Below are 22,393 nucleotides of genomic sequence, written 5' to 3'. Positions count from 1 at the left end.
TACACACAGACACCAAAAGGAGTGATTCTAAGTATACAACATGAGGTATGTCAGAATGTTCCTCCAGAAGCCCACACACTGGTGAAAAGGAAGTGATTCTTAAGAGTGTACAGAAAATCTTCCAAATGAAGTTATTAATGGAAAGCCATTGGAGTTGGTACTAACCCCTTCTTGTTTCCATCACATTCACTGTTCTCCCACTAGTGGTCTAAGTACAGGCAAGCATTCCCATTAACAAAGCAAGCAGTAACTCACAAGTGTGCTTACCAGAGTGGAATTCCACCGACCAGTTGCCAACGTCTACATTTGAATAGCCCTCAAAATTTTTGTAGTAATAGATAGAAATATGCAATCCTAGAGAACAATGTCTCTCACCTGAAAGCAAACATTTGAAATAGGTCTGATGAGTCATTCTCTCAAAAAGCCAACTTCTGTCCATTGACTGTGAAGGCAGCTTCAGGACAATAATCGAGATAAAAGTATCTATGGCATAGAAATCTCAAGGTCCATGAGAAAACCCCCATGTTGTCTCTATGCAAAAAAACATGACCTGATACTGTTCTCGTCTTACCAAGCTACAGAAGAATAACCAAGGAATTTCAAACAATGCCACCTTCATAGCAGACTCACAAAAGTCCCATTGTTTCCCTGAAAATAGGGTCCAATCGGTTCACCTGCTCAGCTGTGCCACTTCTAGGCCTGTTAAATCTACCTCTAATGAGAGACTGAATGAAGGATTGAATAGAAACAAGGCAGAACAGAAGGACACTCCATGATGCTTGATGACTGTCATTGTCATCTCAAGCAAATGACCAACTGGGTGACTACAGTCTCCATGTGTAAGTAAAAGGGGGGAGTCTGGTCATGCTTTCCTACAGCAGGTTCCAGGCTGGAGCACTGCTCTCCACAAATACTTCTCTTGGAAAAGCTTTGTGCATTCCACAAGTTCATAGCCCTCTCAGCTGATGAAAAAACAGTGTCACACACTGTGTTTCTGCTCTAGTATCTCTATTCGCTTTTGTGCCTCTTCTCAACACAGAACCAGAAGAAGGAACAAGGAACCTCATTATCATTGCCAGCAACAGGAAACATCATTGCATATGGGGAGCTATTGTGGGGCAGAATGGGAATTGGCAGGTATATTACAGTTCCTTCATCATACCAGAGTGATAAAATACACCCTTAACACAGCCAAGAATCCTGCTTTCAGTCTGTATTGGTAGATCCTGCTATATTCACTGGCCTTACTTCATGAATTCATTAGCAACAGAAGCCCAAACCTGAGGAATTATAGAAAGGATCAACACTTTTATTTTGTCTTTATTAACTATTAGCATATGGACCAGTATCTTTTACATCCTTCTAGGTTTTTATAAGCTCCAGCAGAGATCATACATTATTGCTGTATTGTCCTTTCCTTGCCTTTGGGTAATTCGACTAATACAACCAAACTCTGTCGATGTGTGTGTACAGCAATCCTGTAGCTTCTCTGTTAAAAAAACCAAACATGCCTCTGTTAGTCAGTGCTCAGAATATTTAACTTCAGTAACCTATTTTTTTTCTATGTCTCTCCAATCAATGCAAAAAGATAGGCATTTTTTCATAGGCTGATTAACATTCTTCAGCAAAAAACCCTCCTTTATTTATTTAGAGAACTCTCTTGGGAAACGACTCGTTCTCTGGAGATGCCTATCTCTTTCCATCAAGATTCATAGAATCATAGAATAGTTTGGGTTGGAAGGGATATGTAAAGCCCATCTAGTCCATCCCCCTCCTGCAATAAGCAGGGACATCTTCAACTAGAGCAGGTTGCTCAGAGCCCCATCCAACCTGACCTTGAATGTTTCCAGGGATGGGGCATCTACCACCTTTCTGGGCAACCTGTTCCAGTGTTTCATCACCCTGATTCAATGAGTTCCATAGCTCCTTAGGTTCAGACTAAGAAACCTAAATATGTATGTCTGTACGCAAACTGAAGTGGGCTTCAGCTGCCTCAGTGCATGTCACTAGGGCCACCTGAGCTATTGCCTGACCTCCTGCTTCCATTCCAATATTTTTACTCCTATAAGTCTGTGCCACATCCTCCAGCCCTGTGTGGGTGTCTCAGATACCCAAGGCATCTCAAATGGCACTGTATATCTGTCTTTACACAATAAAACCCTTTCCCCTGTGTCCCAACTCCCACTGTAATCCACAAAGTCGATGTATTTACTGAAGCCCTGAAAGTAATTCCAGTGATAAAATGAAGATGTATGTAGGTAATGATCTGCACTCAGAAGTCTTCTGTTTTTCATCATTGATTATTGAGGGAGCTTGGGTGACTAACCTAGACTGAACATGGAATTTTTAGGTAGTTACATCAGGTATTTCCTCTGTAAGGATTTAATTTCACAAAGATAGGTTTTTAGTGCAATTTGAGATGCTTCAGGGATCGAGTTGCCAGTCCAAATAGATGTAGATCTTTTGTAGGCCCCATGCCAGAATGTCTTGATACCCTTAGGAATCTAGAGACGGTTGCTGTTTATGTGCGCCTGAATCCAGTCCTAAAAACCTCCAAAGTAATTCCCTAATTCTCTTACTCCAGGAACTTATTGGACACTAGAACGCAATTTACAGGCAAAGTCTAGGGTTCATTTAGGATTTCTCTCAAATGTAGTCACTGCCAATACAGAGAAACTCAAAGTCAATCAGTGCTGTCTTAATCCATGTTCTATCACTAGAAATAAAGATCCTAGAAACCAGTCAACTGTGCCATTGATTCCAGCAAGAATCGAATTCACTCTCTTACTGATGTGTTTTTCTCACTGAGACTAACAATCTAAAGAATCAATAAAGACCCAGTTTTGTCAGAAAATACAGCAGACAGACACAGAATATGCCATGGGAAATATGAGCAAAAGAGTATTTTTACAGAATTACCTTTCAAAAGAGTATCCAGTTGTCTGACACCTGACTCAGTCATTTTTACAGAAATATAACATGGTTTTAGGACCCTCATGAAAACAGTTTGCATGCAAGGAAACACTTTAATTTGGCATTGAAATGCATCCACGTCTGCAGAAGACTGCAGCAGCTGCCTGCATACAGTTTAAAAGGAGCTGCAAAGATCTGTTGAAAATTATACTAAAATCATAGATGGTCACTCAGTTATAATTCAGATGACATGTTAATAGTCTTCTGGGATTTTTTCTGCCACAGTACTATAGACATTAAAAAGCTAAATGATTGTAAATTGTCACAGCTTCCAGCTGTCAATGACTGTAGATACCAACAGATCACAGCAGCACAGGAAAGACCATCAGTCATGTCATTGCACAAGTTTTACTCCTATTCATTGTTCATTTTTTAACTGCTGTGACCTGGTCTATCATGCTTGCAATTACATGTAATGCTCACAATTGCAGTTTGGGGCAACATGAATTAAAACAATCCCCTTGCCCCACCGGTAAAATCCATTGCAAATGCATCTGCTACACTTCGCATTTGAAAATGGTTATTTAAAAAAACAAAACAAAACAAAAAATACCACCACAAAAACCAAAACCAAGTAAATAAGTACATGGGGCAAACCCACACTTCCTCTGCATATACCGTAAAGAAGCTGCCCATGTTTACTCTAGATCAGTTTCTCACTGCACATTGTGTATGTCGCGTAGTGGAAGGTAGGACTGGGCTTCTTGATCCTATTTAACGCCTGACAAAAAAAAAGAGAGGTAATGTGGTTTAATGAACTAGCTGTCGCCATAGAAACAAGGAATTCACAAGTGGAAATGTGTAAATAATTGATATTTTGTTTCAATGGTTAAACAAAAAAAAATGAAAAAAAACCATGCTGTTCACTTAAGTGATTTTTTTTTCTTCTTTTTGGCTGACATGAAATACAGAGTTGGACAGGCTGATAGGAAACTTTATTTTTAGCTTTTTGGTTTTAATTTTAACATTCTTTATTCTTTAACCCTAATTAAATTTAAGTAGCAATACTTCTGAAACAATGTTCTGTCATGAAATGTCAATACATTTTTATTTTCCAAATTTGTTAGTGGTCATTATTTTGGCCTAAATTATTTAAAAATTTCACCTGAACCTGCATTTTGCAATGACTAAACTGCTTGTAGAAAACTACTTTCATTCAGTCCCGCTCCCAGAAACTCATCTGAGTCAACATCTTACCCAATTGCCTGGACGAAATCCATTCCACCTTTTATTTCCTTTTAACTTATGTTCCTCAGTTATTAAAGAAGGACTTCCTGGCAATTCTCGGAATTACAAAAGTTATAGCTTTGAAAGAACCAGGTAGGAATTATTACAAGGAGTATATTATGGGATGGGAATTGTAGCTCATACACATGCTTTGCAGTTAATGGTGTTTTCAGAACTGCAGGCATTAAATTCCAGTACTTTTCCTTCACTTCGTTTCCCATCTGAATCGAAGTCCAGCAAGTGCTGAGAAGATGACTAAACTTCGATTTATTAGCAGGGCTTGCAAAGGAGGAGTCCTCATTTAAACCACCAAAATGCTGCTGAGTGCGTCGGCAGAATGTGTTCATGCTGCCCAAGTTGATAATAGAAATTTCTGCTCCATTACAGCAATTTTTGCATCTTTTCTCTGAGTCATCTTAACTGACCGTTCCCAGGCTGATGATCACCTCATCTAAGTTTTAACTACCTTAGAGAATCCATACAACTTAACTGGCTCTTCAGCTTCCCTCTTGAGTCAGTAGAGAGAAAAAGACCATTCCAGAGAACAATTTATCCCACAAATGTCAAGAACCCTTATCAGTTTGAAAGGAATAGCTCTAAGGAAGGATCCACAGCTCTTCAGTGGCTACTTAGACTTAGTTTAGACTAGGCAATTGAGGTGTTAGTTACTAAAACCAAGACAGACAAATTGCATCCCTGGAGACTAAACAGAGAACAAGAACTAGTAGGATTTGGGGCTGAGACTCTTGGGACAGAGACTAAAGTATCCATATCTATCATATGTGCTGTAGAAAATCCATGGTAGAATACTGCTCTGGTACTCCTTGAGACACCTATGGCTCTACACACTCCACTAATTTACCATGGCTTAGCACTGTGGCTGGCACATGGCACTGAAGAGAAAGTGACAGTATATTAAGGAAAGATTTTCTTGATACTGAAACACAGAGGATTATCCAAGACACTGTGATCCCTAGTGCAGGTTGGTACAGAGATCCCCACTCTAATGGCAACCCAGCTAGATCTGGAAGCAAAAGCTGTAGGATTGCACAAGCACAGCACTGCCCTGCAGTAAATTATTTCTGCTCCCAGGTCCATGATCTCAGCTGTGAGCTACAATGCCAAATGAATATCCCTGCTCAACTGGTACTAGTATGCGCATCTTCATATTATGTCTTGGGTACAATGTGGATGGGTTTTTAACCTCTGTTACCAGGAATCCTTCATCAGTAAAGTTATTGTTATTATACTATTTGTCTTCCCATGTAGACCAACTATATAAGTATAGCTTGGCTGTATATTATAGAGGGACAAGAAAGAAATATGCTAGAGGCTTTTCTTAGAAACAGGAACATACCAGTGGTTCACCCATTTGAGTTTTGTCCCATCTCCAGCTGTGACTGGCAAGAAAATTTTCTGTAGATCATTCCAAAGCAGTTTGTCTGTGACACAACACCCTGGTCTTTCCCCTGCCACAGCTGATCCTGGACTTTTTTGATGACAATGCACTTCCAGGCTTTCAGCTTCACTAATGTGGTTGAATTCACAGTAGGCTCGCAAACATCCCTTTTAGCTGCTGCTGCTCCATTTGGGAACAAGATTCCTTCTAGAGCCTGCAGCTTGGTTTATGCCTGGATTGTGAACGTTTCATTAATTCCAGTACTGCTACATTATTATCAATAGAATTCATAGCATCTAACTTCAGACCTCCACAATGATTGCTTTAATAGGCAACGGAGAGAAAAGGGCACTTGTCATACAGTCTTCTCAACATAAGATGGATGTGTAAAATAGGATGTTTAAGTCCTGTAAGTACTTGTGTGATTTCTAAGTACTTATTTTTATCTATTGACTATAAACACAGTCTAAATAACTAGCATTAATAAAGGCTCCTCTACTTTATACAACCATATTTAGGTGATATGAATCCATCCATTGTATCTGATGAACAGACCTCTAAAAAGCCTGTTGATAAACTCAGAGGCATTCAGCAAAGAGCTAAGAATGAATCAATACTTGGAAAACAGAGATTAGTGAAGCTCTTTTTCTTGCATTTGCCTGAGAAAGAGAAAAGCTTGATCATAGCTCAGGTACCAAGGGCTGCACAGGTGTCTTGTTCAGATAGAGACCTCTACAGTATAGATGTGTGAGATGAGCACGGATCCTAACCCTGGTATTGCATGATCTCTGTCTTCTACCTTGAAATTCTTGCTTGTTTCTACAATTCCTAACATGAGGTTAGTAGAAGGCACTTTATGCAGTGTTACATGGAAAAATCCATCAGCACAAAAGAGCATCTTTCACCTAAGACAGATGTTTTCAGGCAGATCAAAGCTATCTAAGACAGTATCCTGGCTAAAATAGGAGCCAAGTAGAAAACATTTAGGTGTAGAGATGTATTCTTAGCTATACCCTCCTAATTCTAGGAATTTAATAGCTTTTAAAAGCTGAGTGTGAGAAGAACAATCCTAGTCCTATTGTTCTTGTGCACAGCTGCATCAACAAGGGAGACACATGCACACATACACAGGCACATAATGAAGTAATGTCTTCCCAGTGATGCCAAGGGAAATAAGAGCAGATAATTAAAAGGCTCTGAAAGAATAGGAGGCTGATGAGACACCCCCAAAAAAACTAAACCTTAAAAAGCCTGCTCCATCATCCTATGAAGACAGAAACATTTTTAAAAGTCTACTGTGATTATCTCTCTCCTTGCATTACCACCATTACCTTCTAATTACCACCTCCTACCCCCTTGGCACCCTTGCCAGTTTCTTTCCTGTTGATTCACAGGGTAACTTGCTGATAGGATTCCTCTTAACAAAGATCATTGTAGGCATTGCATCCCTGCAAATACTTATTTCATTTCAATTTCTTGATGGGCCTGGCAATGCTACTGCCCTTTTCAGAGGAAGGACAGGAGGAATGGGACCAGCTACCTAGGACTAAAAGTTAAAGATTAATTTGACAGTGAGTCATGAACCACATAATCACCAAGGAGTCCTCATCATTTCTATTCCTATTCCAATTCTTGCGTTGTGTTCACTATTATCATATCTTGGCTCATTCCAGATTAGTCCATTTTAGGCACTATAAACATTAAATCAGAGGCCCATATCTGTAGATCACTCAAGGAACTCCCCCACCATTTGAGAGAGAGCCACATTCGGGGGACAAGTGCAGAATACCAGTGGAAAGCAAGACAGGTAACAGGCTGAGAAACGTCTATCATGCCAATCTAGAGCTGGAGAAAGGTTCTACACTTCATTAGCTGGGCTCTTTCCAGCATGGGATTTCTCTGAGTGGTGTATTTCCTGGCTGTGATCTTGTACTCCCCTGGACAGTATCATATGTAACTGGTCAGTAGATCCCAGATCAAGCCAGACAAATGTGTAAGGCCCTTGGAGTTACCACTAGGTGAGATACAAGCCCACCAAGGCAGCAGAAAACAGCTGGGAGATGCTTTCTGTCAGTGCATGCATGTGGCAAGTGTGAATGTGCAGGCTGCTGAACACCTGCCTGACTTTTGAGCTCACCACTCAAGGAAGCACTGATTGCAAAACTTGCTCACACAAGTATAAGCAGATCTGCTACAGTTAAGTACATGAATGGTATGAAGAAGACACCTAAATATCAAACCATCCCATGGTAAAAATCATGGTCTAGTTTTTTTTGGGTAATCCAGACCTTTTGCATGACCTAGTCAGTATAACAGCCAGATGCTAAAGGTAATATTTTTCTGATAAAATGTAGACATTTACAGTATAAATATACAGAGCTGAGATGGTCACCCTTACTTCCATATATGTCCATAGAGAAAAAAAGACATCATCTAATCTACTTTGAGCATGAAATTAATTATATCTCAAGGCCTACTTATTAGATATCTGGAGCTACAAAATGAGGAAGGTGACTTGCTCATCGGTAGTGTAGATGCATTTGCAGGCATCAACATTTAATTAGATGAATCCCATGCTAAGTGTATGTGACCTAGGAAACTCATTCAGCATCTAACTCCTGTGCCATTCTTTCCTTGCCCCAGGGTTGAGAACAGAGATTCAAGAGAATCTGGACAGGAAAAATTTAAAATGAAAAAGGGTGCATATGGATCAGAAGTGAGTTTTATCAATTCTTACCAGGCAGAAAGTCCCTTGATGACTGCTGATAGCTAGAAGAGGGTCCAACAGGAACTGAGGCAGCTCTACACTAGAACAGGGACAAAAACTCAAACAAGGGAGATTGGAAACACTGATATAAGAAATAGCCTGGCTTCACTGCCTGGAGAAGTTGAGTATGAACTAATCATTCCTCTCCCTCTTTTCTTTTTTTTTGCCTTTGGCTTTCATTATTTCATTTTATCTCTTTAATTCTGTCTCCAGAGCAAAGGAGTCCGGGTCCTGCTGAGATTTCTTTTTCTTCAAATTCTCTTTTTCATTCAGTCTGCAGGTGATGGCTGAATAGGGATGAACACACAGGGTCAGCACATGTTACTTATTTCTTCTTATATAAAGGCTCTTGAAGAATTTAAAGCATTTAAGAGGAAGAAGCCACCATAAAACCCATGGAAAAAAAAACAAACAGAAAATCTTAAGGCAATCATTGTCTCTGAAGCATTATGGACATTATACAGCAGCAGCAGGAGCGAAAACAGTGCTCTGAAGAATAAACCAGTAATGAGCACAACATCTGGGCATGAGAGGCAGAGGGGGAGGGAAAGCGAAATCATCAGAGCACTGACAAGTCAGGGCTGGATGCCTTCCATAATATAGTGCCAGCCTTGCTCTTCAAGACCTGTGGTTGCAGTTGCAGCATCAACATTGTGCTTGTGTTGGACCTCACCCATAGGAGCTCTGGGGAACCATTTAGTTTATGACTGTGTTCACAGACGCTGAACACAGCAAGGGGGCAAAGCAAAGGCAGAAGAGTTAAATTATTGAAAAATCTAGGAACCCATAATATGTTCTTCCTCTTTTGACTTCAAAGTGCATTGTTTTCCATGCAGTACTTTTAGGCAGGAGAAATATCAGTGCAGAAGACGAGGTGTCTAAACAGGAGCAGAGAACCTACTATTACCATTATTATTTTTTGCACCATGTGGACACCTTGGAATAGGATCTGTGATATTATTGTTCTAGATACTGTGGAAATACAGATCACAAAGATTGTTCGCATCCCAGATTCAAGTTTTATACATGATCATCTGACTCTGTGTCACTTGCAACAGAAGAATGTGGAAGTACCTTGCTTACAGAGATTACTGTAGTTCAGCTGATTTGGAGGATTTTTTTTAAGCCACAATAGCTTGAACACGTGCCTGAGCCTCTACAGACTCCCTAAAACCTCACAATCCCATTTTATACCCCACAGCCCCTCTGAGGAGAAATAAATCCTCAGAAAATTGATTCATTGAATTGTTCTATGGAAATTTGCATGCAGAAGTAGTCAAAGGGGGGAAGAGGCAGTTTTATACTTCTCCTTGCTCTTGAGTAAACAGAAGTTTACTCACCAGCCAGGAGGGATTTCTTCCTTCTTTCAGCTGTTTCTGACATGCAAGTGCGTTACTATGTTTTGCTTTCTTTGAAGGAAACAAGCTAATGACATATTTCTCTGCCATCATTAGTAAGTCTTACTGCTACAGAAGAATAACAAAAAACAAATGATGGGCAATTTTCACTTCTCCCAAGTCAAAAATAGGTTGTTTGCAGCAGGTGAAAACTGAGAGGAATCAACACACTGCACATATGACTGCTTAATTTATGGGCAGTTACTACCTCTCCAAGGAGTTTCATAATGAAACTTCTCCAAGCAATGCTTGATAACTTTTAACCTAAAAGTCAGGTTCAGCTGTGGTGAATAGTGCTCTATTCCACTAATAGACCAGGAGCAAAAGTGCTTTTGGAGTGAACAGATACCTGTGGTCTGTGGAGTGTGAATCCATCATGTGTGGAGCATCCCACGTTGATATACCTCTTAGCAGGCAGCAACAAGGTGTCATTCAAAACAGAGTAAGTAGTATCTCAACGGGATTAAGCAAACAGTAAGAAGGTGGTAGAGCTCTGTTGATGTCCCATCCTTTAACTATGAAGATAAGGCCTTGTTGGGAATGCGGGTGGCAAGGTCTGGCTCGAAATAAATATCATGTAATGAAAGATGAGTCTGGAAGGTCAGGACTTAAAGTGGATAGAGTGCAATGGTATAGTCCCAGAGGTGAAATGAAATATATGTAAAACATGTCTACAATAATTTAAAACAGGTAGAGAGAAAAGGAAATAAACAGGATCCATGGAATGAAATGGCTTTCAAACAAGAAATATGCCCAAATTCTTCAATGGAAGACAAAAGTCTTTGAAGAGATGTGGCTTCTTTACCCAAAGCCACATAAACTGTTGAACTCATTGTCACAGGATGTGGTGAACAACTAAAAGATGCACAGTGAGCCTGGGAAAATCTTCTTTGCAGTGATTCAATCCAAAAGTACTGGGGGAACAGAATAAAGAGCAGCTTGGTTCTGCTGCTGAGCTAGTGCTTGAAAGGGTTCAATCCCTTCCTGTGTGAGTGGGTGATACATTTTAATCACATTGAGATGCAAAAGCCTTTCCAATGGCTCTGGACCTCCTCTATCTCTGAGCTGTGCTCTTTGAATTTGGAACAGGCAGGGGGGAGGAGTTCAGCCTGAATAGTCCCCTGACTACCAGGGTTATTCTGGATTTGAGTGATAAGGAACAAACTAGCTGGTGAAATGGTCCCTTTTGACCTGGGAAAATCTATGAATTCTTGAATCCAAATAACAGTCATTGCATAATCATAAGAAATAGGGCTCATAGTCAGCTTCTGACATCATTCTGGGGGTGGGAGAGCAGAAACAGGTTTTTTCCCTTTTGTCCTTGCTTATGCCACTTCTGGACGAGGGAAGGGGAGGCTCTTCTATAATACACAAAGAGGATCTCAAAAACACATCTGTGGAGCTGAAGTGAACTGCCTGAAGCACATGCTTTCTTCAGTTCCACCAAACCACACAGTTCATTGCCCAAAGCTGGGAAGCAGAACAAAAATGAGCTTATGTACGAGACGAATAGAAGGACTCTGATGGAAATACTCCTAGCAGCTAAAATGCAGGAATGGCTTGCTTCAGAGGATGCTCTGGTAACACAGAGATCTGCATCCTGCTCTCCCTTTCTTCTGGGCTAACATATGTGGTGAGGAAAAGGGGAGAGAAATCTCCCATCTTTTATCACACACGCAATGTGTTTTATCTGCTTTTCTCTGCAGTTTTACCAATTCTGGTCACAGCAGAAGCAGTTTGGACAGGACTTGGAAAATAAACCCTGATTTCCAATTAGTTTCTTTGCATTCTTTGCCTTTCTCTCATTGATGCTGGCCATAGGCAACTCCTGCTGCAGCCAGTGGGAAATGAGACAGGATATTAAACTATAATTTCTTCTTTACTTGCTGCCTAGTTTCTTATCTCAGCAATAGCACAAGTATTCTTTATCAAGATTAAGGTCATCACAATGTTAATCCCTGTAAAGGTCTTGAGATCATGTGAGAAAGAGGCACAAATTATTGAACTAATGAGGGGGAATGAGCTGTTACAGAACAGACCAGTGATGCACTTAGTCTTATGTCCAGTCCCCAATAGTAGTTGCCACCTGCACCAGCAAAAGACATAAACACTATCAAGGCTTTTCCAGGCACATTGTTTCTTTTTCCTTTCCTTTATTTTTTTTTTCTTTTTGGATTAATTTTATAGATATCTGTCACTGCATCACCTAAAGTACAGAAGCAGATTCCTGACCTCTCATAATAACCAGCAATTGTGCTGGTACATCCCCATTGATTGATTTTTTGTCCTTATAATGTTTCTCTAAGCTCATTCAGCTGCAGTGACCGCACCTCTTACAGTAAGATATTTGCATTGACATTGCTGGAAACCCCTGCAGACATGACAGGAAAGGTTTAGAAACCATCAGTTCAGTGTACATGATCTATCCCAAGCTGAAACTCACCTGGAGAAGAGTCATTGAGAGGGTTCAGGGCAGCTGCCCTCCGTATTTTCTCCAGACAAGTCTCTTGCTCCTTCTTAATGATGCAGTTGGAATGGGTTGCTATAACCTGAAACATGGGGAAAAAATGTGGAGAAAGAACAATTATAAACTTAACATAGGTAGTGAGTTTATGATGAAACATCAGTAAGCTTTGAGGTCTCATTCCAAAAAGAAAAAGAAATAAAAACATCCTTAGGAGAGAAAACTGGAACAAACTTCTTTTTTTGTTTTCTTTTATTTTTTTTCCCTCCAGAAGGCTGAAGGCCAAACTATGGAATTATAATGCTTACAAATTATTTGGGGATTTTATGCTGTTCTTCCTGTTAAAGTGTAATTTCTAAGTGTTCACTTTATTTTATTGCATTCCTTCCTCATGTAAGGCTGTCATGGTTTAAAGCTGGGCCGGCTATTAAACCTGTGGCAGATGCTCTCTGTTAACCCTCCCCCACCCCCAAAGGGAAAGGGAAAAGGGAGAGAGACTTACGGGTTGGAAAGTTAAAACAGTTTTAATAAACTATAATAATGAAAAAGAGTATAATAATAATATTGGAATAATCAAATATATACAAATATATACAAAACCAAGATCGAGCTCCCCTGATGTCAGCCACGTGGCTCCAGGAGGGCCCAGGCTGGGCCTAGCGACGATCGGGAACTGGATTCAGGGATGCACAGATTGGGATCGGGGGCAGCAGGAAAACAGACAGAGTCCTCCTTGGACACTGGCCAAAGGCTCAAGCCACAGAAGCAGCCCGAAGCAGAAGAAGCAGCACAAGCAAGCAGAGGCCCACAAAAACAGCAGAGGCCCCCAAAACAGCAGGCCGAGACCCTCGTGATCCCCCGGCTTTATACCGAGAATGACGTGTATGGGATGGAATACCTTTGTTGGCCAATTTTGGGTCACCTGCCCTGTCTGCTCCTCCCTGCAGGTGCGACCCTCCTGTGGTTCTTCACTTGGTGAGGAATTTAGCAGTGACCTTGGTTTCTCTAAGAATAAGTACAGCAAGAGACTTTCTGCATGACATCCCTACCGGTGCCTCAGTGATAACTACAAACTTCAAGCTTTATCAGTCTAGAAGCAGACACTGTCTGCAAAACATGCAATTAGTTTCAGAAAGTGCAGTTACTTAGAAGAGACTTAGCTGAAAGTAAAAATCACTGAAAGGAAAACTGGCCTGGTTTAGGTCAAACCAGGACATTGGCTGAAGCAAAGGTACCTCTAAACAGAGAAATAATTTAAAGATGATAAATTAGAAATCAATTGAGGCTCAGTTTGATCTTTCACGAGTTTCTTATGAGTCTTTCACAACCCATTAACCTCACTCAAGACTCAAAACCAGATTAAAAGTTCTTTCTCCATCTTTCACTCTGTCCATTCCTTAATGTTTCCTTCTTCTTTTATTCCCAGTGAATACTAGACAACTTTCTTGCCAAAAGAGAATGCAATGCCAATTAAACTGAGCCAACTTGATCCAAATATTTTCTTTTTTTTTTCACCCCTATCTTTAAGGCTTTAAGGTAGCCCACTAAAAAGAAAAAAGTGGGGGTTAAAAAAATAGATAAATGGGTCTATAACAGGATCATTGCAGCCAACAGAATGCAGGCAGTCCCAAAGCAGCAACAAAATAAGAATGAGACCCATTCCCTGAAATCATTACAAGATTTCATTCCTGCTGCAGAAAGTGGTCAGGGGATATTAGTTCAAGGGCAATACAGCCTCAGGTTTCATTGGATCATTTTATAGGGGTGCTGCTAAGGTTCAAATCGCACTCAAGGGAAAGCACCATGAAAATCAGTGCACTAGTTGAAGATGGGATAGGTCACCCTGGTTCTCTGCAAGCAATTTTGCTGTTTCGCATTTCCCATCCCATTTCCTTCACTCTTGATGATGGAGAACTACAGAGGAAGTAGGGTGTTTTACAGAAGGGGTCTGTTTTCCCTTAACTGCTGAGTAGGAACAAACAAACAGGGAAAGCAATACCTGAACTCAATCTACTTCTGTTTATTTTGGAGCCCTATCTGCACAGTTAATTTTACTTCCCTCACATCTCAATAGAGGGAATGAAGTGAACAGTTTGGGTCTCTAAGGCATCGAACTGCCACCACACACTCAATACACAGAGTAAATCCCAAGGCCTGTGTAATCCTAGTTTGGTGGTGCTTGTGTTGTGTTGTGCTTTTGTGTGTGCTAGGAGGCAGGGAATCATTTGCACACCTTTGACGTAACAGTCACCACCCCTATTTCAAAGACACAGAGGGTTTCCTAACTCTCTACTTTAGTAGCTTTACTCACCATTTGTCGGAACTGATAATGCTACAGTTTCATCTCCAAGATCCCAGTAATAAATTTGAGCTATTTTCCCCATGGAATATACCAGGGATAAGCATATTAGATTTGTTTATCTTCAAAACAAACACTGTTCTGTTCTAAGGGCTCTCAAGGGCCAGGAAAATATATACTGTCAACAATCTCTGGGATCTCCTACAAACATAAGGGGTTTTGCTACATCATCCTCTAAACCTTTCCAAAGATTGGGAAAATTGCATTGGCTGACATTCAAGTTCTTAGAATATCTTTTAAAAATATAAATAGCAAGTAAATCAGGCTCTGCTGCTAGTACTGGTTCACTCTCTACAGTTGCCCGGGTCTGAAAGGAGTGCCCAGGTGTTGTGTCAGTACATGAATGTGGCAGTTTCTATACTGTTCAGTATGTGTAGATTAGAAAAGCTGTCATTTAATAACAATAATAAATATTATTATTATTACTATTATATTATTATAAATATATTATTCTTATATTATTAATATAGTAATGTCATTATGCAAGCAGGTTATGAATAAACCAAAGGAAATGTTTCACACACTTCCTGTTAACCTGCAGAACTCTTTTCATCTTGATATTGTGGATGTTAAAAGTTGTAGGAGTTCAAAACACATATATATGTATGTATGCATGCAAAGTCCATCAAACTATACTAAACACTAAGAAACCCACCATGCCCAACTTTTGATGTCTTATGGGATACTCTAGACCTTTGAGAAGAAGGTTTAGATTCAAGCTATAGTGAAAGGACAAGAGTCTGATTTAGCCTTCCTATTTCTGGTGTCTTATTTAATAGAGGTAAATCAAAGCCAGGACTTGATTGATTATAAAGAAAGCCTGAGGTCAAAAGCTCAAATTTTATTGTTTTCCTTGCAGACAGGCACATCTAGTCAGATGTATCTGACTAAACTGACTAAATTTAGTCAATTACGTCTGAGTAAGTCTGGCTCAGGAGGTATTTGAAATGCAGACTGCTGGGCACAGAGAGAACACTAGAGTAATGTGCTTCACCTGCCCTTGCAGCCTTCCTTAAGCTTTCGCTATTGGTAGATATTTTGATGTGACTTCCCTTAACCATCCTTATGCCATTTTGTAGCACTCTTCATCAGCAGGTTGGAAAAAAAAATGTTAGGGAACGTGGAAACTGAGACAGGAAACAAAGAAAGGGAGGAAATGTTAACCTCAGTGCCAGAGGAGAGAACAGAAGTTGCCTGTCATCTCCACTAATAAGCAATGCCATATCTGAGAAAATAAAACCAAGTTTGGATTGTTAATAACTAAAGATTCCTCTATTGACTACAGAGATCTTTAATGTTATCATATGTTCCTGAAAGTATCCACATATTTCATGTCTCTCTATTAACTACATACTGGTAGAGCCTTTAATCTGTCAAGTCAGTCTTTAACAACCGAATGGCAGAGCACAATTCAAATGGAAGTGTAAGCTTGAACTTCATGGCCTCTTAATTTCATTTCTTTTGCCTCAAGGACATTTGCAATTTCCTGGGTTCAGAAGAGACAGTCTGGTTTCAGTTTCCCAGAAGATATCAGTGATATGTGCAGTTAAAGTATATTGTCACACATACTAGAAAAATCAAGAAACCAAGTGGATAGTGCATGAAATTCACTTTTTTAAAAAAAAAATATTACGCTCAATGGAGTGAAGGAGTTAGACTCACACCAGTTTTGAAAAGGCATATATTTGTATAGATATAAATATGATAAATACAATCAATGTCTGTTTAGTTCTGAGAGAAGACAAAAGCAGCTAGCTGTGACATTATAGATGTACAACAAGTTAAGAGCTTTCATTTTTCTTCATTTGTTTTTATTAAGGTGGCCACCACAAAATAAACTGGCATGTCCCTTGTGTAACTTGTAGTACTTAACTCTTTGTTGTTCCCTTGACATTATGGTAATATTAATAACAATCATGGTATTATGTTACAACCTACATATATTCTCTCACACATACTCTCAGGTTGCTGCTTTATTGTGAACTGTTCCATTAAGAAAGCCATTGTTAGTACATAAACCTGAGCAGAGAACCAGGTGAACACATCTGTGCTGCTTCCAGACCAGCCCTAGCTGTATGTGTAAATCAGATTAGCAAATTTTAGAGTCAGGTGTTTAAGCAAGAAATTGCTCAAATATATGGATGCTCCAGGGAAGGAACCACGTGGGAGGAATTGTGCAGAAGAGTACCATACACTTCCCTGATTATGGAAGTAAATACGTTTTGCCAGCTTATTCCAGCAGGAAATTTAAATAAATATTCTTTCTTCTTGTTTTGGTTCAAGTATATAAAAAACTGGGAGCAAGGCAGGTAAAGGTAACTTTGAGAGCAACTTCTTCCTTTCCCTAAGATTTCTATACTGGACAGGCAACAAGCCAAGCTGTCTGATTTGGAGCATAAAGATCTACAAAGCAGAGTAACAGCTCTGCACCTCTTCCCAGCATGTAGCACAGAGTGTGCCTCAAATTACCCATGGCGTGGTGCAAGCTGCTGACATTGTGCCTTGGACCCTCATGTCCAGTAAACCTGCAAATAAGGAGAGAATAGTCCTGATAACACACCCAAGAAGCACAAAGCAAGACTGAGAATAGACAGCAGGACTGGACAGCATTAGGAAGATGCTTCCTAACCACTTGTACTGAGAACAAAGGATATGAACTTAAACTGAACACCATGCTTAAGTAGCTGTCCTGACTTATGCACTAACCTATAGCTATACCCAAAGTGAGCAAGTCAGAAGTATAAGCACAGATGTCTAGACTGTCTGATGTGCCTTAAAGTATCTCACTTGACCTCCAGTTGCTGCTGCTTTCATGGGCCTTTATGTTTGTCCTTTGGCATGGTATTTTGGACACTGTAGTGTATCTCTAACGGCAAGGCATTTATGTTTTGCCACTTGAATCATTTCCTCAGCTATATCAAGTGGATGCAGGTCTTCTCAGAGGAAAAACAGGACATTCTATATGAATGGGACATTATCCTTGTGACACGTTCATGATAAAGACTTGCGCACAGGAAAGGTGGTTGGGCGGCTGGAAGGATTTGGAAATTTTTTAACACATTAAAGCTGGGCATTGGAAGAGGTCGCAGTGTTATCCAAACTAATCATCCTGTAGGCCAACAGTGCAGAACAGTCTAGCTGTTCTAGAAACCTGAACTGTCTTTGACTACATTCAGTTATTCAAAAAATACTGTTCTGCTCATTTTACTCTGGGTGAGAATATTCAGAATTGTTTTAAAACATGATTTCACTATACAAGTTAACTCAGTGGATCTACAGAAGTGAGAAAAGTCCACCAGTATCCTTGAGAAACTCCAGGATCAGTAAATATGCTTTGAAGTCATAGTAAAGATGTGATAGTGAAATGTACAATTCACTTGGCATTTTCATTTCCACAAAGACATGATCAAAAATAGCAATTCAGGACCATTAGCTGTTCTTTCCTCTTCTGCATTTCTGTATTATGCCTGTAAAGTCCTGAATCTTTTTTTGCAAAGTAAATAAGAATATTTGCACTCCACTCAGGACACGTCATATCAGGCACCATGACAACAAGGAGAGGGGTAAAGAAACACAGATAAGAAAAAGCAAAGAAAAGACAACAACAAAACCCTTCATTAAATCCCTCATGGACAGTGTTTTACATCAAGATAGAGATTAAATACACTCTGATTCACCTTTTGTCTAAGTGTTGTCTCTAAAGTAATGCGAGAGGAGTTTAATCCACTAGGTATGTTACCTAGTGGATTCACTTCATACTGAATAACACGTTCTACTAATTCTATTATGACTTTCAGTTTTTAAAAGTTAACTTAAAAAATAATACATTATTATGTGAGCATTGCTGAAAGCAGCTTACTTTGTCATGCAAATGACATTACTAGATTTAATCCCTGTTGATTCAACTGGTCAAATCAGGGCCAAGACTTGCAAAACACTGTGTTAAAAATAGAGGTGTTAGGGAAGGACCTCTGGTTATCTGGATTTTTTCAGAATTGATTCATATCATTACTGGTACCCACAGCACTGGCTTAGCAGTCGAACAAAGTATTGTCTCCAGGAAGGCCTTACATTGTTACTTGATTGCATTTTTGTTTTCCTGTGTAAATGGCACCCAAAATACTGTAATTTCAAAACACTTCAGACTAAGTGAAAAGGTAAAGCGATTAGAAACTTATTCAAACCAAGGCACAATTGTACAATCTGCAGCATAGTTTTGACACTATGCTTTAAGCAAATTGTGCAGAAAAAAACCCTCACAAACAGAGCACACTGCCAAAAAAAAGGCATTGATCCTTTCCAAGATGGCTTACATGAATTTAAGGTATGGTTACCTTCTAACATTGATGGCTCCTGGAGAGATGCACGTCTCACTGCAGATTAGAAAACAGCAGCAGCATAATCAACAGTTCCCTTCACTCACTGGATACCTTCTGAAGTGGTAACTCTGGACAAAAGATGTCTTATGCACATGGGGTAAACCTATTTTTGAGTTTGTCTTAACTGGCTTTTTATCTTGGAGATCAGTTGAAAAACCTCTCTTTGAGCATGGTGAGGCATTCTTAGCATGGTTGATGACATCCACAGGAGCTGATATCTTAAGTTAAACCAACGTATACCTTTATCCTATTGTTAATAGCAGGCAATACCAAGTGATGTTTCTTGAAGCCTTGTACTGGCAGGATGCAGCCACTCATTGGAAAAGTGTTTAAAAATCTTACCAGACATAACGCACTTGAGATGAAATTAAAGGTTCATCAGCCTTTTCTGATTGCTGATTGTATTATGTAAAATGGCTTTCTCCCATTGTTCCTGAGACTTTCTCCTCCAAAGATAAAACTCTAGAAGTACAACTCCCAATAACACGTGCTAGAGGTCTTCCACCTTCATTCCTCAGAGGTCAACCTGGGCCCGAAAAGCTGACAGTCTCCTGCCAACATTGCAATTCCCACTTATTTTCAAAAGTATTCAAGAGCAATGGGACTTAAGTGTCTAAATCAGGGTCTACCTGATCTGACTGAAACTTCATGGAAACATTGTCACCCTCCCGAGAGCTTTTAGTATGGAGCACAAGTGGCTTGCGTGGTCTCACTACAGGACATCAGTATTGCAGGGCTTGCAGAGATCACTGACAATTGCTTCCAAGGACACTCTCCAATTCTTGACACAGGCTGTGGCATGGCAGTCCTTGAACATGGCAGAGCCATTGGCAATAGAGAAACCCAAGCTTTAGGCAAACCTCCATAAGTGACTGTCTCAGCAAGCAGAAATCCACTAAACAGGAGTTGCAGGCAAGTAATACATACGTAAGCTGGTGGAATTTGTGATTGGCAAAGAAGGATAAATAATGAGTACTTTTTTTCTCTGGGCTCTGTGGTCAGATCGTTCAAGCCTCAAGTAACTATTTTGTGCACATTCAGCACAACAGTTCAGATTGATTAATAAGTAGAAATGACTGGAGAGGAAGTTGGAGGGTGGGATCTACTTTTTTTAACCCATCGTGTCTGGCTGAGAAATGAGGATTTATATTTACAGAAATCTGGGATATGGTGTTCAGATTCAGCTGAACACCTGCAAAGAGGGAACTGAAAGAGGAACTCTAATTTCTGGCCAGTCTGGGACACACTGCTCATCTAATCCGAGGAACTGCTGATCCAACAGGGTGAACTTGTAGGTGACAATGATATTGCTTGTCTAGCTGCCAGATTTTCTCTGTTAAATCAGTCCCCTGTCTTGGCAAAAAGACTGGTCTACTCTGAAGTCTAAAAGTTACCACGTAAACATTGCTTCCAGATGATCCCTAAAAAGGTCCCTGATCATCGTCCTTAGAATTGCCTTTTCTGAGAGCAGTAGCAAAAGACAGAAAGGTTTGTTCCCTTCTCCTATTTTCTCCAGAGGATTTTTGGGACAGGCACACCTCTTTTTCACTCTTCAGGCAGCAGTGCTAATACAGGAATGTCCCCTGTTAAAAGTAGCCCTGGAAGGCTGTATCAGGTGTCAGAGCAACCCAGAACCAAAAGGGTATAAAAGCTAACCTAACGCTGTCTTAACCTTTTTTTTCCTGGTCTACAGATTTTATATTTAAAACTTCAGTCAGTCATATATCTTTGCCTTCATCCAGACATCCCTGTCTCTGGTGGCTGTGAGACCATGGCAACTATCTATGATGTGTCTTTCAGACAGTCATGGAATCACAGGATAATTCAGGTTGGAAGGGACCTCCAGAAGACTTCAGCTCATCTTCCCACCCAAATAAGGGTCAGCAATGGGATCAGACTAGGTTTCTCAGGCCTTTTTCCATCTGGCTTTTGGAAAACTCCAAGAATGGAGGCCACACAACCTCTGTGCAACTTACTCCAATGCTCACCTATCCTCAGGGTAAAAAGATCTATTTTTAGTATGAATCTCCCTTGTTTCAACTTATGCCCATAGTCCGTGGTTCACCTGCCATGCATCATGATGAAAAGCCTGGGTCTTTCTTCTTGATGATTTCCTCATACATACTGTAAGGCTGCTATTAGGTTGCCCCAAAAGTTTCTCTCCTTCCACCAGCTAAACAAGCCCATTTTCCTCATCCTCTCCTCACAGGCCATCTTGGTGCTCCTCCTCTGAACCTGCTACAGTTGATTGACATATTTAATACATTGAGGAGCTTAAAACTGCATGTAATATTCTAGAAGTGGTCCAGCAAGTGCTGAGTAGAGGGGGACAATCCCTGTACCTACCAGCTATCATCTTGTTAATACAGCCCAGGACACTGTTGGCCTTAGTTTGCTTTCCTCAGGACCTATGATGCAAAGCGTGAAGAGTCAAGGCTACCAAGTAGCCTTGAATGATTTATCACACTGAAAAAAACTGTTGATGAGTTTCACTGAGTGAAGGCTGAGGGAATCTGTGCTAATATAAGACTTCTCTCACTGTGAGGACTTTGGGAAACAGAGAAGCTTTTAGGAGTTCTGTATTTGTCGTGCTGCCGGATGCCACATTCATTTGCAAGGCCAGCTCTTGTTATTACTCGTTATTATTTGCCCATTTATACTTCATTACATTTAAACAAAACCCTAAAGAGAAAAGATCTGAGACAGGAAATTTGTTTTGTGCAGGCTCCCAGCAAGTTCAATAGAAACCCCATCTGAGTCACACTTGGAACAGAAATGTGTGATGAACAGCTACAAGAGGCTGCAGAAACATTTTCTCCACACACACACATATACCCTACCCAAGAGAGAAAGCTTTAATTAATCTACTAATTAAATTAAAACTATTTGCCCTCAACTATCACACGCATTCCTCCCTTTCACTCCTCCCCACAGGCATCTCCAGCAAGTGCGTCGTGCTACAGCTCTCACTCTAATATTCCCCAAAGGGGCTTCGGAACTGGGGAGACACTAAAGAACGGAGGCAAAGAGCTCATTACAACAGTGGTAATGGGAAGTGCTCAAGCTCATTCTCAATTTCCCTCCTTCTCCTTTTGATGCTAAGAGACATTGGTTTAGATGTTGTGCCAAAGTGGAGGGGGGAAAAAAAAAAACACAACCAAAAAAACCCACTTAAATCCCACAAGGAATCAAATCTTTGCACAAAAGACTGTGCCTGGAGTAGCTTTCTCAACAAATACTTCTTTCTCCTTCCCGTCTCTGGAGGGTTTCACCAATAATTCACTATAAAACTCAAGGAGGGGAATAAAGTACATATTCATGAAGGAAAGAAGGGAGCAGACTGAATGCTGTGTCAGAGCACCAACAGCATGAGACGAGTCAGTGTGGAGCTCAGCAGAGGGGATTAGAGAGGAAGAAAGGCAATGTAG

General features: G+C 40.3%; 1 protein-coding gene across 1 annotated transcript in view; it reads right to left on the bottom strand.

Moving 5' to 3' along the window:
• The window catches only part of ADCYAP1R1 (ADCYAP receptor type I), a 142,190-nt gene that overhangs the window by 68,451 nt on the left and 51,346 nt on the right, over positions 1-22,393 (bottom strand). Inside the window, exons 3-4 of the mRNA XM_068405630.1 lie at positions 18,131-18,211; positions 12,207-12,312 (exon numbers count right to left, since the gene is read on the bottom strand). Of these exons, the coding sequence (XP_068261731.1) occupies positions 12,207-12,312; positions 18,131-18,211 (187 nt within the window). The remainder of the gene's footprint in view (positions 1-12,206; positions 12,313-18,130; positions 18,212-22,393) is intronic.

Source organism: Nyctibius grandis, chromosome 7 (assembly GCF_013368605.1).
Source record: "Nyctibius grandis isolate bNycGra1 chromosome 7, bNycGra1.pri, whole genome shotgun sequence".
NCBI lineage: Eukaryota > Metazoa > Chordata > Aves > Nyctibiiformes > Nyctibiidae > Nyctibius > Nyctibius grandis.
Note: the sequence above shows the minus strand (reverse complement) of the source record. Positions and strands in the feature narration are given on the sequence as shown.